Consider the following 12842-nt stretch of genomic DNA (forward strand, 5'->3'; position numbering starts at 1 on the left):
TAGCCTAATTTATAATCACTCACAGAACTTGTTGCCAAGCTTCAGCTTTCAGCCTCCTGTGCAGAATGATGGGTTTTGGAGCAGGTGATCAAGGGCTCTGACCTTCTCCTTCCAGCTCTGTCACTGGCTTATGACATAGTCTTTGGAGCTTGGATTCTTCATCTGTACAAACGATGGCCCGCACCGTACAAACGATGTCATGGCTATTGAGCATATTAAATAAGATAAATCAAGTAAGATAACGTATACAACAGCTCTGTACAAACTAATACCTCTATAAAAGTTACTTTCAACTGCTTGACCTGTCTCTCAGTTTCATTGTCTCTAATGGGAACAATAATGGTACCTACCTCATAAGGTTCTTGTGAACTCTAAATAAGTTAACTGTATGAACAGTTCCTGACATAGTGCTTAATAAATGTTAGCTATTGATATTATTAATGTAAGCTCCACGGGGGGGGGGCGTGTCGAATTTTAAACTTCTTTTCATCTTCCTCAGAGCATAGCATTCTACACCCGGCAGGCTACAACTGACTGGCGAACGGAAGAATCTTCTCATCCCAGTCTGCGCCGCGGAAGGCATTTGAGTGTAGGACGGCGGTAAGCCGGAACGGAAAGCTCGAGACGCTGAGACGCCGGAGCCTTTTTACGCTTGGACTCAGGGCCCGGAAGTGGCGAGGACGGGGTTAGCGCTGCGGGGAGAAATCGGCTAGCCAGAGAAGATGCTGCTGGACCTGTCGGAGGAGCACAAGGAGCACCTTGCCTTCCTGCCGCAAGTGGACAGCGCGGGTCAGGGGGCCCGGCGGCGGAGGGTGGTGCTCTGCGGTCTGGGAGGGGATCGGTGGGAGCGCCCGGTGCTAAGGGTCTCCTGGCTTCCGTTGCAGTGGTCGCTGAGTTTGGGCGAATTGCGGTGGAGTTCCTGAGACGTGGCTCTAACCCCAAGATCTACGAAGGCGCTGCGAGTAAGCAGGGGGGAGGCATAGCGCTGAAAACTGCGCGGAGAAGTGCGTTCTCTGTCCCCCTGGAGGGGAAGGGGTTATTGGGACTCTAAAGGTCTTATTCCCATTGTGGCAGAATAAAAGCAGAAGGACTCTTCAGTCAGGGCGCAAATCCTGCCCGTCCCCTAAGTATTGTGAGTTTTTAAAAGCTTGTATTAAGTCGATTTCCTGACGTGTTAATGGACATAATACCATCTGCCAGAATACTGTGATGCTTACCTGCATCCAAGTGTGTGGAATAGCTGGGTGAACCATAAATATACAAGTGTTTGGTTATTATTAGTTGTTCAGACATCTACTTTTGCTGAAGGATTTTTACCCCGATGGAGGAGGGACTGTTTCTATTATTGTCCCTTCTGCCAGGCTTGAAGTAGCGGCGCACTCAAGAGAAGGACTGTGCGCCTGGTATTGTCTCCACGGGTCTGTTTTTGTAAAGGTTACATGGCGGGAAATACTGAAAGCATTTGGCTGGGAGTGGAGAATGAACAGGAGGCTATTACCAAGTAATTATTTTTTGGTAATAATTGCAGTGTTTGAAAACATGGAATAATAGATAACATTTACCCTTTAGAGTTTGAATAAAAGAATAAATACCACATAATTTATTTGCTCATTTTTCCTCTGTTTTCAGGAAAACTCAGCGTGAGTAGTGACACTGTCCAACATGGTGTGGAAGGATTAATACACCTCCTCACTGAAAGTTCAAAGCTCATGGTAAGGGCTTTTGTGGACTGTTTTGTATTAGCAGGACCTTAAGGAGATTCAGTATACTCTACATCAGTCCTGGCAGGATCTGCTCATTTCAGTAATGTTGTTACTGGTTTATAATGGATTTAGTGAAGCCATGCCTAAGCAATCTGACTATAATGTGATCTGCTGGCATGAACACCTCTTGTCAGTATAAATTAGAATTGCCTCTAATTCTGCATGTTATTAAACCATATACTATAGTATGTATTCCAAGAGGAGGGAGAATGAAATGATTTAATTTTTTGCATATTAGCAGTATATAGCTTATTGGAGAATTGAGAACATTTTTTCCATTTTTTTTTTAAGTGTTGGTTTCCCCTTCCTTAATACTAGCTGAGGGATCTTGTACCAGTATTTCTTTCTTCATGCTCATAATAGAGAAAAATATTTGAAAAATTACAAGTGGCTGCACGGGGCTTAATTTACATATTATCCATTCTACTGTGTCTCAGATTTACCTTTCTGTAAGAATCACGCGTGACCCTTGTTAACCAGATTCCCGGTTCCTACCTCAAACCTATTGAATCAGGCTTTCCAGAGGAGGGGCTTGAGAATTAATCTTTTCCCAAGGTGCTTCAAGTGATTCTTAAGATCAGGCGAATTTGGGAAACTACACTAGAGGCTCAACATTTTGATGGTGAATCCTAATGCTGGAAGTGATAAAAGATGCAGTGTGGCTTACTTGAGTTGTTTTCACCCTAACAGTTAGATTATTTGAGTGGTTATGAGCAACTACATAAAAAAATTATTTTATAGATCCCTTTTTTTTTAAAATTAATTTATTTATTTATTTATGGCTGTGTTGGGTCTTCGTTTCTGTGCAAGGGCTTTCTCTAGTTGTGGCAAGCGGGGACCACTCTTCATCGTGGTGCGCGGACCTCTCACTATCGCAGCTTCTCTTGTTGCAGAGCACAGGCTCCAGACGCACAGGCTCAGTAATTGTGGCTCACGGGCCCAGTTGCTCCGCGGCATGTGGGATCTTCCCAGACCAGGGCTCGAACCTGTGTCCCCCGCATTGGCAGACAGATTCTCAACCACTGTGCCACCAGGGAAGCCCTATAGATCCCTTTTGTCAGACTTCCTAAAGTATTACACTTAGAGGTGGTCCACAGCAAATGCCCTGTCCCATAAATCCATGTTCCATTAATTGATATGGGGAACTCATTTTTGCTGCCCTAAGCAATCCTTTCTGGCCCTATCCAGAGCTTTCCTGGCTGCTCTCCTCCTGAGAATAGATCCCTAGCCTCTTGGTCTTCTGTGTAGTCAAACTGAATCTTCTGACAGACCACCTGGTGTGATTGGTCAGCTAACCCAACCTGCCCGGCCCCAAGGACTATAATCTCCTCCACAAAGGCAATGAGCCTGTTTGTTTTGTTCAGCTCTGTCTTCGTAGCACAAGACCTATCCCACAGTAGGATCTCAGAAAATATTTGTTGAAGGGATAAAATACACAAGCCTATGGTATTATAAACAGAAACAAGTCTAATGACATTAACAAACCTGAGAAAGAAAGGGTGGCATGCAGAAATTGGAAAAGAGCAAGGAAAGTAGAGTGTTAAAGTCGCTGAGGTGAATACAACGAAAGGAAGAGGAGCAAAGAGAAAGACTGTGCTTTCTCTACCTTTTCTCTACCTTTCTATCCCCTCCTCACTTCAATCATCCAATAAGGGAGTAAAAGCAAGGCTGCTGTTGGCAGCTTCCTTTTATCCTATTGAGGGTCAGTGCCAGTATTAGGATTGGTCCCCAGTAATGCTGAACATTGGACAGCAAAACTGTGACTCCATGCCCTTCTCTCCCAGCTCCCTTTCCTGGCCAAATATATGATTTCTTTGTGTCCAGTCAGCATCTGAGTATCCCACTAGGACTTACCCAAACCAGGAGCCCTCATTCTCTCACTAAGCCTTTTTTTTAAAAAAAGTCTTTTGACACCATTCACCTATTTCTCCCATCCCACCTCCTACTCCCTGCCTCTGGCAACCACCAGTCTGTTCTCTGTATCTATGACCTTGGTGGGGTTTTTGTTTTTGTTTTTTAAGATTTGACATGTAAGAGAGATCATACAGTATTCATTTCTCTGTCTGACTTAATTCACTTAGCATAATGCCCTTGAGTTCCATCCATGTTGTTGCAACTGGCAAGATTTTATTCTTTCATTTTTTCTTATGGTGGATAATATTCCATTATGTATATATGCTACAATTTCTTTATCCATTCATCCACTGATGGACAATGAGTTTGTTTCCTTATCTTAGCTATTGTAAATAGTGATGCAGTGAACATGGCGGCACGTGTATCTGTTCAAGTTAGTGTTTTTGTTTTCTTTGGATAAATACCCAGAAGTAGAATTGCTGGATCATGTGGCAGTTCGATTTTTAATTTTTTGAGGACCCTCCATACTGTTCTCCATGGTGGCTGCACCAATTTACATTCCCACCAGCAGTGCAGGGAGGGTTCCCTTTTCTCCGAATCCTCGCCAACACTTGTTATCTCTTGTCTTTCTGATAAGAGCCATTCCAACAGGTGTGAGGTGATATCTCATTGTGATTTTGATTTGCATTTCCCTGATGATTAATGATGTTGAGCATCTTTTCATGTACCTGTTGGCCATCTGTATGTGTTCTTTGAAAAATGTGTGTTCAGATCTTCTGCCCATTTTTTAATCGAATTGTTTGGTTTTTTGGCTATTGAATTATATGAGTTCTTTATATTTTTTGGATATGAACCCTTTATCAGATATATGATCTGCAAATATTTTCTCTCATTCAGTAGGTTGCCTTTTTATTTTGTTGATGCTTTCCTTTGCCCTGCAGAAGCTTTTTATTTTTTTTATTTTTTATTATAAATTTATTTATTTATTTTTGGCTGCGTTGGGCCTTCATTGCTGCGCGCGGGCTTTCTCTAGTTGCGGTGAGTGGGGGCTACTCTTCATTGCGGTGCGCGGGCTTCTCACTGCGGTGGCTTCTCTTGTTGCGGAGCACAGGCTCTAGGCACGCAGGCTTCTGTAGTTGTGGCTCGTGGGCTCTAGAGCGCAGGCTCAGTAGTTGTGGCACACGGGCTTGGTTGCTCTGCAGCATATGGGATCTTCCTGGACCAGGGATCGAACCCATGTCCCCTGCATTGGCAGGCAGATTCTTATCCACTGTGCCATCAGGGAAGCCCCCAGAAGCTTTTTAATTTGAAATAGTCCCACTAGTTTATTTTTGTTTTTGTTGCTTATTTTTATGTATCAGAAACTCGGAATTTGGAATAGTGGGCAAGGGTTGCCTTTTACTAAGGAGTGTTATTTCTTTTACTAGACAGAAAGAATTAAGGGATTTCATATTCTTTTGCATATATCCAGTATTTCAGCCTTTCCTAGACAAAAATAAATTTTGATGTTCTGTTAAACTCGATTCACTTTTAGATTTCTGAACTGGATTTCCAAGACTCGGTTTTTGTTCTTGGATTCTCTGAGGACTTGAACAAATTGTTGCTTCAGCTTTATCTGGACAACAGAAAAGAGATCAGAACTATCTTGAGTGAACTGGCACCAGACCTTCCCAGTTACCACAGCCTTGAATGGCGACTAGATGTACAGGTATGATTATTTTTTTTTAAACCTGACATAGAATATAAGATTTATTTTAGGTTTATGTCCTGAGGCTTCTTGTGTTCTTTACCATCTTAACCAAACTCTGCTTTGAAACTTTCGTTTTTTAATGTTCATTTTTAGACCATTTCCCAAATAGTTCATTTTCTTATATTTTTCATGTGTTCACATTGGTTTAATTCAGCACTGAATATAAGTAAGGAGAGGTGGTCAGCAGCTTCTTAACTGTGTTATTTATTAAATATTTCTTGTACACCTATCATGTGCCAAGTGGTGTGGCTACAGCAAAGAACTTGACACAGTTTATGCTCTTGGAGTCCTTAGAAGCAGCAACTCCTGTGGGGCTCACGGGGAGGAAGAGATCACGGTGGTTATGCCTTTATGTTTACATCCTCTCATAATAACCAGGTGGAGGAGATTTGGGAATGGTCGTGTTCATGAACTTCAGCACTAGTTTATCTTGTATCCCTCTCTTATGTGGAGATAGCTTCTGACTTTTGGGTTCCAGTAGCCCTTAGAGGTTCTTTTTTCAGCTTTATTGATTTGCTTTGAGTTTTTCCATTATTAAGACATTTTTAGAAGTTAGAAACTTAGGCAATTGAAATTTCTAAAATTAGACTCAAGAGAGTTCATTTGCCCAGTAAAATGAGTTTGAATTGCTGTGTTACTGCAAGGACTAATACAGTTTAATGTTGAGGGTATATTGAATGAATATTGCATGTGGTGAGGTGTATTTTTTTTTTTTTTTTTTTTTTTGCGGTATGCGGGCCTCTCACTGTTGTAGCCTCTCCTGTTGCGGAGCACAGGCTCCGGACACACAGGCTCAGCGGCCATGGCTCACGGGCCTAGCCGCTCCGTGGCATGTGGGATCTTCCCGGACCGGGGTACAAACCCGTGTCCCCTGCATTGGCAGGCGGACTCTCAACCACTGCGCCACCAGGGAAGCCTCATTTGGTGGGGTGTATTTAAGGGCTGAAAAAGCTACTCAGAGAACTAATGGATTTACTGAGCTCAAGGAAGGAAGGAAAAGAAGTCTTGTCAGATGAAGACCAGATAAATGGCTAGGAAACTAGTAACAGGATATAGAACCTTTCATTTTTGAGTAGCTGACTCATCTCATGGAGACTGGTAGCAAATGGATAGTTACCAGCTAATTATTGTGCAGTTGCTGATGGGAAATAAATGAATCATCATAGGTTAGTTTCTAATAGAAGCATTTCCCATACCTCATAAGTTGCCAGCACTTGTTAAATAGCATCAGTGAATTGAATGCATCTGAGACTGGTGCAGGAGCATGTTACCTTTAGGGCCGATCCTTTTAAAGTTGCTGCTGTTATTTTTACAGGGAGAAGGACAGAATTTCATCCCCATTAAAAAAAGAAGTCCATATCAAGAACTTTGTGGAAAGAAAAACTTTGTGGGCTACTGTTCTTTATCCTGTAGTACTGTCATTCAGTACCTTTGAATCACCCTCCCCAAATTACAACCCCCTCCCAGCCCCCTAAGGGTAACTATTATCCTGAATTCCTGAATTTTCTGTTAATCTTTTCTTTATAGTTTTTTTAATGTATATTTTTTCACTAGACTGTATAGTTTTTAGATTTTCATGTATTCTTCTGCAACTTGCTTTTTTTTTTTTTTGGTCTTTTTTTATTGTTGGCTGTGTTGGGGTCGTCGTTGCTGCACACGGGCTTTCTCTAGTTGCGGCGAGTGGGGTCTACTCTTCGTTGCGGTGCTCAGGAGGCTTGTCTTGTTGTGGAGCATGGGCTCCAGGCACGCAGGCTTCAGTAGTTGCGGCATGCGGGCTCAACAGATGTGGCTCTTGGGCTTAGTTGCTCCGCGGCATGTGGGATCTTCCCGGACCAGGGCTTGAATCCGTGTCCCCTGCATTGGCAGGTGGATTCTTAACCACTGTGCCACCAGGGAAGCCCTGCAACTTGCTTTTTTGATTGAACATTTTCTTTTTAGATTTATTCATGACAATTCATGTTGCTGTAGTTCACTTCTTTTTGCTGTCATTTAGTAAGCATTTCACTGTGTGAATATTCTCAATTTATCCATTCTGTTGTTAAAGAATATTTGAGATTTGTCTAGTTTCGGACTCTTGGAAGCAAATACTATTATGAATATGTGTATATGTGTAAGAGTTTAAGGTAAATACCTAGGAGTGGAGTTGCTGGTCATGTATACGTTTAACAAAGTGATTCTGTCATCACTGTCACCAACAGTGGTTTTCATTACCATCACTTTACAGTGCTCCGTATGGACAGGTTTCTAATTCTTGCAAGTCAGATAAACAGTATCTTACGATTTTATTGGACATTTTACTGATTTCTAATAAAGTTGAACATATTTCCTATGTTTATCTATTTGTGTCACTTCTGCAGAGTGCTTAGATAGGTCTCTGTACAATTTTTTCTTGGTTTTGTGGGGTTTGTATTAAATCAGAGCAGTTCTTCGTACATTCTTTTTTTTTTTTTTTTTTTTTTTTCTTTTGCGGTACACGGGCCTCTCACTGTTGTGGCCTCTCCCGTTGCGGAGCACAGGCTCTGGACGCGCAGGCTCAGCGGCCATGGCCCACGGGCCCAGCCGCTCCGCAGCATGTGGGATCCTCCCGGACTGGGACACAAACCCGTGTCCCCTGCATCGGCAGGCGGACTCTCAACCACTGTGCCACCAGGGAAGCCCCTTCATACATTCTTGATACTAAGTTTTCTTTTTGGTTTTTTTTTTTGGTTGTATGTGTTACAAAATATCTTTTCTCAGTTTGTGGCTTGTTTTTCTACCAGTTTTAGGTATCCTTCGAAGAAATTTTAATGATTGTTCAATGTATCAGTTTTTTTCTTTATGGTTTTTTTTTTTATATCATGTTTAAGAAACCCTTCCATGCTGACTATACATTCTGGTTTCTTTTTTTTTTTTCCCACAGGTTTTTTTTTTTTAATATAAACTTATTTTATTTATTTAGCTTTGGCTGCCTTGGGTCTTTGTTGCTGCACGTGGGCTTTCTCTAGTTGTGGCGAGTGGGGGCTACTCTTCATTGCGGTGCACAGGCTTCTCATTGCGGTGGCTTCTCTTGTTGCAGAGCACGGGCTCTAGGCGCGCAGGCTTCAGTAGTTGTGCTGCATGGGCTTAGTTGCTCCACGGCATGTGGGATCTTCCTGGACCAGGGCTCGAACCCGTGTTCCCTGTATTGGCAGGCGGATTCTTAACCACTGCGCCACCAGGGAAGTCCCTCTTTCCAAAGGTTTTAAAGTTTACTTTTCTTTTTGAAGTCTGTGATTCATCTGAAATTAGATTTTTATGTATGGTATAATGTAATTATTATATGTTTAGCATGATTATTAAATAGTCCTTATGCTCTTATTCCATTTAAAATCAAGCTTGCAAGCAGAAGCCTCAGGCAACAGATGAAACCATCAGTGACTATAAAGCTGCACCTTAATCAGAACGGAGATCACAACACCCAAGTTCTGCAGACAGACCCAGCCACCCTGCTTCATTTGGTTCAGCAATTGGAACAAGCCTTGGAAGAAATGAAAACAAACCACTGTAGGAGAGTTGTGCGCAATATCAAGTAGTCCCAACTTGTTTCCTTCCCTTAGAATCACTTGTGAATTGATGATATGCAGCAGTTACTTTTCAAAATAAATTTTTTAATTGATAGTGATAAATACATAGAGATTTCATAACATTTCTTTTCCTGTGTGAAGATACTGAGGTTATGATCAAAGGCTAAGTAAATTTCCTTTCCTGGTGCTAAATGTGGTCAGCTTCTTGACAATTAAGATGTATTTTGGGGCTTCCCCGGTGGCGCAGTGGTTGGGAGTTCGCCTGCCGATGCAGGGGACATGGGTTCATGCCCCGGTCCGGGAAGATCCCACATGCCGCGGAGCGGCTGGGCCCGTGAGCCATGGCCGCTGAGCCTGCACGTCCGGAGCCTGTGCTCCGCAATGGGAGAAGCCACGGCCACGACAGTGAGAGGCCTGCGTACGGCAAAAAAAAAAAAAAAAAAGATGTATTTTGTATTTTAAATGTGTAAGTAGGATTGAATCAACTGGAAGTGAATCTATACTGTTCAAATCCTCTGTATATATAAATGACTTGATACTTTTCTGACTACTTAACTTTATTATTTTCCTCCTTATTGGCCTAAATTTGACAGTAAAGGTCACAATGTAATGCTATTACTATTCAGAACATTCCTAGACAGTTTAATGTTTGTGACCTTTAAAAGCACCCCATGATGTTAACAGCCACAGAATAGTTGGAAGTGAATATAAATTTTTTTAATGCTATATTTAGGCAGTTCTTGCATTTTTCTTTGCCTGTGAATATAGTAAGTATTTACCATGTTGCTTAAGTTTACGTTGCCATGGATAATAAGCTTAAATAGTACTCAAATTTGTGTGAATATATTGCATTTTATTAAGGACTACTTTTTTCCCCTATTATCCAAAGCATCTAAGAGATACACTGTCATTTACATTTATAAACAATGGATGCAGACATAATGTAATCAATTCTTAATTATCTGGATGTAAATTATAGTCACTTTTTATAATTCTGTTTGAATAAAGTATAAAGAGGGCAAAGAGAGGCCATGTTTACTACATTCCAAGCAAATATCCCTTCTTCCTTACAAACTTGATTTTTGTTGTTTTGCTTTTTAGTGGGTAACTGTAAGCTGTTAGCCTGAAAAATTCAGATGCTGATGTGTCAGGTCAGCCTCATAGAGTACAGGGACACAGGGAAACTTAAGGAGACACAAGGAGGTTTAAGGAGTAACAGACTTAAGGAGAAAGTCATATGGAAGGGTAGAAACTGGGGTTCAGTCTTAAATATCTAGCCAAGACCTTATTCTGAGAATCTCATCCCATGCAGCAACTCAGGAAGGTCTTTAGAAACGTCAGACTCTAAACTGTACTCTAAGCTCTGTCAATACTTTGCCTTCTAAGAGTTAGAGATTTTCAGGTCAAAGTGACATCATGTTTCTTCTTTCTGTTAAAGTAGAGCCCAGCCGGAAACAGAGGCCAGTGGAAGAAAAGCACAATTGATATTGCCACCCATCATCCCCCTGCAGGCATCTGGGTCACCCCATACATATATGTTCTGCAGTTGCAAAATAACTATAATATCAGATATTAGCAAACTATAATCAGATAATTTTTAATTATAGTGATAACTTGATTAATGAAGCTTTCATATTAACAACCTCACAAACAAAAGGAAACTTTATATATTACATGAAATAGTAGCATATGTCATCAGGTTTAAAAGCAGCATGCCTGCCAAGCTTATATGATGAAAATAGCTCTGTGAGGCTTCTTATTTGTCCACATTTGGTGGGAGATAAGCAGGGCTGACTCCAGCCAAGACTGAAATAATATCCCTGTGTCTCCTTAGGGCAACCTTTCTTCTTCCTCCGTATCCACTGTTCCTACCCCAAGCAAAACAACAAAGCACATGTTAGTCTTTTTTTATTTGTATCAAACTCCCCTGGTCTCCTTTGGCTGTACTTTGTTATTCTTTCTGATGTTCTGCCTTTTTTGCCTTTTTGGGCCAGAGTGAGTTGGGAGCAGTCTCCTAACTTCCTTTTGAATCTGGGACTCACGTTTTTTTTACAGACCATCTAATGAGCCTCTTCCTTTTCTTGTTTGGACACTCCACACCCTTATGCATTCCTCTGCCTTGTTTGTTTTATGGCACATTTGATTTTTTTTGTAACTTGTATATGAACATATTTTCTGCAGATGCAGTCACTATTCTACTCTCATATATGACCAGGTTTCTTGACTCTGGGATGTTCCTTTCCATCTGTAACTGTCTAAATGTTTGTTAAAACATTTTGGGTTATGAGTATGCTAATTTTTTAGGATTTGCTGATGCATGTTTAGACAAGTGTAATAGCTTTTATGTCTCAAAGCCAGAATAGTAACATCTCATCTCTCAGAACAGAGCTGTGAGTAGGAAATAATCAATATGTATAATCACAAAGTTCTACATATACTTCACCCATTGGAAGTCTCCTTTGTGTTTGACAAAATTCCATGAGCTTGTTTTGTTATTGATATTTCCAGGCTTAGGTAAATATAAAGCAGCAAACTAGAAAAGTGGTGGGGATACCGTAAGAAGAAAATATACTTCTTTGAAAACTGAAAAGTGAGAACCTGATACCAAGGAAAGTTTGAAAAATCATTAAATGTGTGTAAGGGATGCATGTGTGGGAGCCCTTAACACTTATAGCAGTATGTGGCCCTTTAGTATATAATCCTATGAGAAGGTTAAGAGGTCAGTCTTTGGAACTGGACAAAAGGGTTTGAATTTTAGGCTCTGTGGCTTCTTTTGGGTCCTTGATAAATTCCCAAAGCCTTGTTTTCTTCATCTTTAAAATAGGAGTAATAACACCTATCTCATTGGCTTGTAGGGACCAAATGAGACCACATGTATAGAATGTTTAGCATAGTATTGGGCTTTAGTAAATACTTGTGTAGACTGAGGATCTCATTATTTTGTAGCCTTGGATTCTGTCTCATATACTGTATTTAAGAAACAGAAAATGTTACCTGATTTCTATACTGAGTTTGAATAACTCATATTAAAAAATTTTTTTGAAGTCTAAAGGAAGAAGAAAAAAGATCAGGGAATTTAAGTACATTTTTAGTAGTACCTTTATCGAAAATTTTAATTCTTAGAATGATATAACTCTCCAGAAAACTCAGCTATTCAAAACTGCCTAGTCCCCATAGGGCTCAGGTAGACAAGCTGAGGGTTTTACCTATAGGCTTGGTCTAGAGTCCCTTTTTTCTGTCTTTTTTTCTCCACACCAGTGAAAGAAGCATGGGAATCTCAAGATACTAGCTAAGCCAGGTCTCTTTTTTAGGTAATATTATATCTAAGTGGAGTTGTTTTTAATCTCCAGGAGAAAACACATAATACTTCTTTGTAGTTTCTCATAGCCTTCATGGTCAGGAAGATCTGTCAGCTGCTGTATAAAATCTTCCTGCTATAATGTATGCACTCTTCTCTGTACTTTTTTTTTTAATATATGTTTAAGTCTCTCTTTAGCTTACCCTTCCACAGTTTCCATAGTAATAGGTTACTGTCATCCCTTTTCATTTCTTTCATTAATGGTAGAAAATATTTTGGTAAAAATGGTATCATACTACATTGCCTCTAGTTTAAATATATTCATTTTAAAACCACCATGACCGTTATGTTCAAACCTAAATACTTTCCTTAAAACAAGCAAGCCCAGCTTCACCATTAATGTGTTTACTTCAGTGAGCTTTACTTCGAGAGCAACGTTTTAATTATAAAAGCAGAAGAAACCCATTATTTCTCAGCTTTGCAAAATAGTATGTACTACTTGGAGATGAGAAAACGATGTACTTTATGGCAATAAAGTATATATATTTAGTGATTCAATCACTGAATACTAATGGCTCTTTGTTTTATGTTGTATAGCTCCAGTCCTCTCTCCTCAGGAACTCAAATGACTTAAT

At 40.5% G+C, this 12842-nt stretch overlaps 1 protein-coding gene across 2 annotated transcripts; it reads left to right on the forward strand.

The window, feature by feature from the left end:
- The first annotated feature begins 647 nt into the window (after nucleotides 1–647).
- Nucleotides 648–12172, forward strand: COMMD2 (COMM domain containing 2). 2 transcript variants are annotated; one of them, XM_089911024.1, is made up of 6 exons: nucleotides 648–789; nucleotides 885–962; nucleotides 1630–1712; nucleotides 5152–5325; nucleotides 6683–6844; nucleotides 8721–8835. In XM_089911024.1, exons 1-5 carry the CDS (start codon nucleotides 723–725, stop codon nucleotides 6800–6802), a joined length of 522 nt encoding a protein of 173 aa, XP_089767150.1. In that variant the 5' UTR covers nucleotides 648–722; the 3' UTR covers nucleotides 6803–6844; nucleotides 8721–8835. The 2 variants fall into 2 exon arrangements, with proteins under 2 accessions (XP_089767150.1, XP_022438442.1); XM_022582734.3 differs by lacking the exon at nucleotides 6683–6844 and having other exon boundaries at nucleotides 651–789; nucleotides 8721–12172.
- The last annotated feature ends 670 nt before the right edge of the window (nucleotides 12173–12842 follow it).

This window comes from Delphinapterus leucas, chromosome 4, assembly GCF_059928025.1.
Source record: "Delphinapterus leucas isolate spDelLeu-1000000601 "Yukka" chromosome 4, BTC_Dleu_Yukka2, whole genome shotgun sequence".
In the NCBI taxonomy this organism is placed as follows: domain Eukaryota; kingdom Metazoa; phylum Chordata; class Mammalia; order Artiodactyla; family Monodontidae; genus Delphinapterus; species Delphinapterus leucas.

Coding starts and splice junctions, on each gene's coding strand:
- COMMD2 (XM_022582734.3), top strand. CDS start 723: ATGCTGCTGGACCTGTCGGAGGAGCACAAGGAGCACCTTGCCTTCCTG. Junction 1,713..5,151: donor CTGAAAGTTCAAAGCTCATG/GTAAGGGCTTTT, acceptor ATTCACTTTTAG/ATTTCTGAACTGGATTTCCA. Junction 5,326..8,720: donor AATGGCGACTAGATGTACAG/GTATGATTATTT, acceptor TTTAAAATCAAG/CTTGCAAGCAGAAGCCTCAG.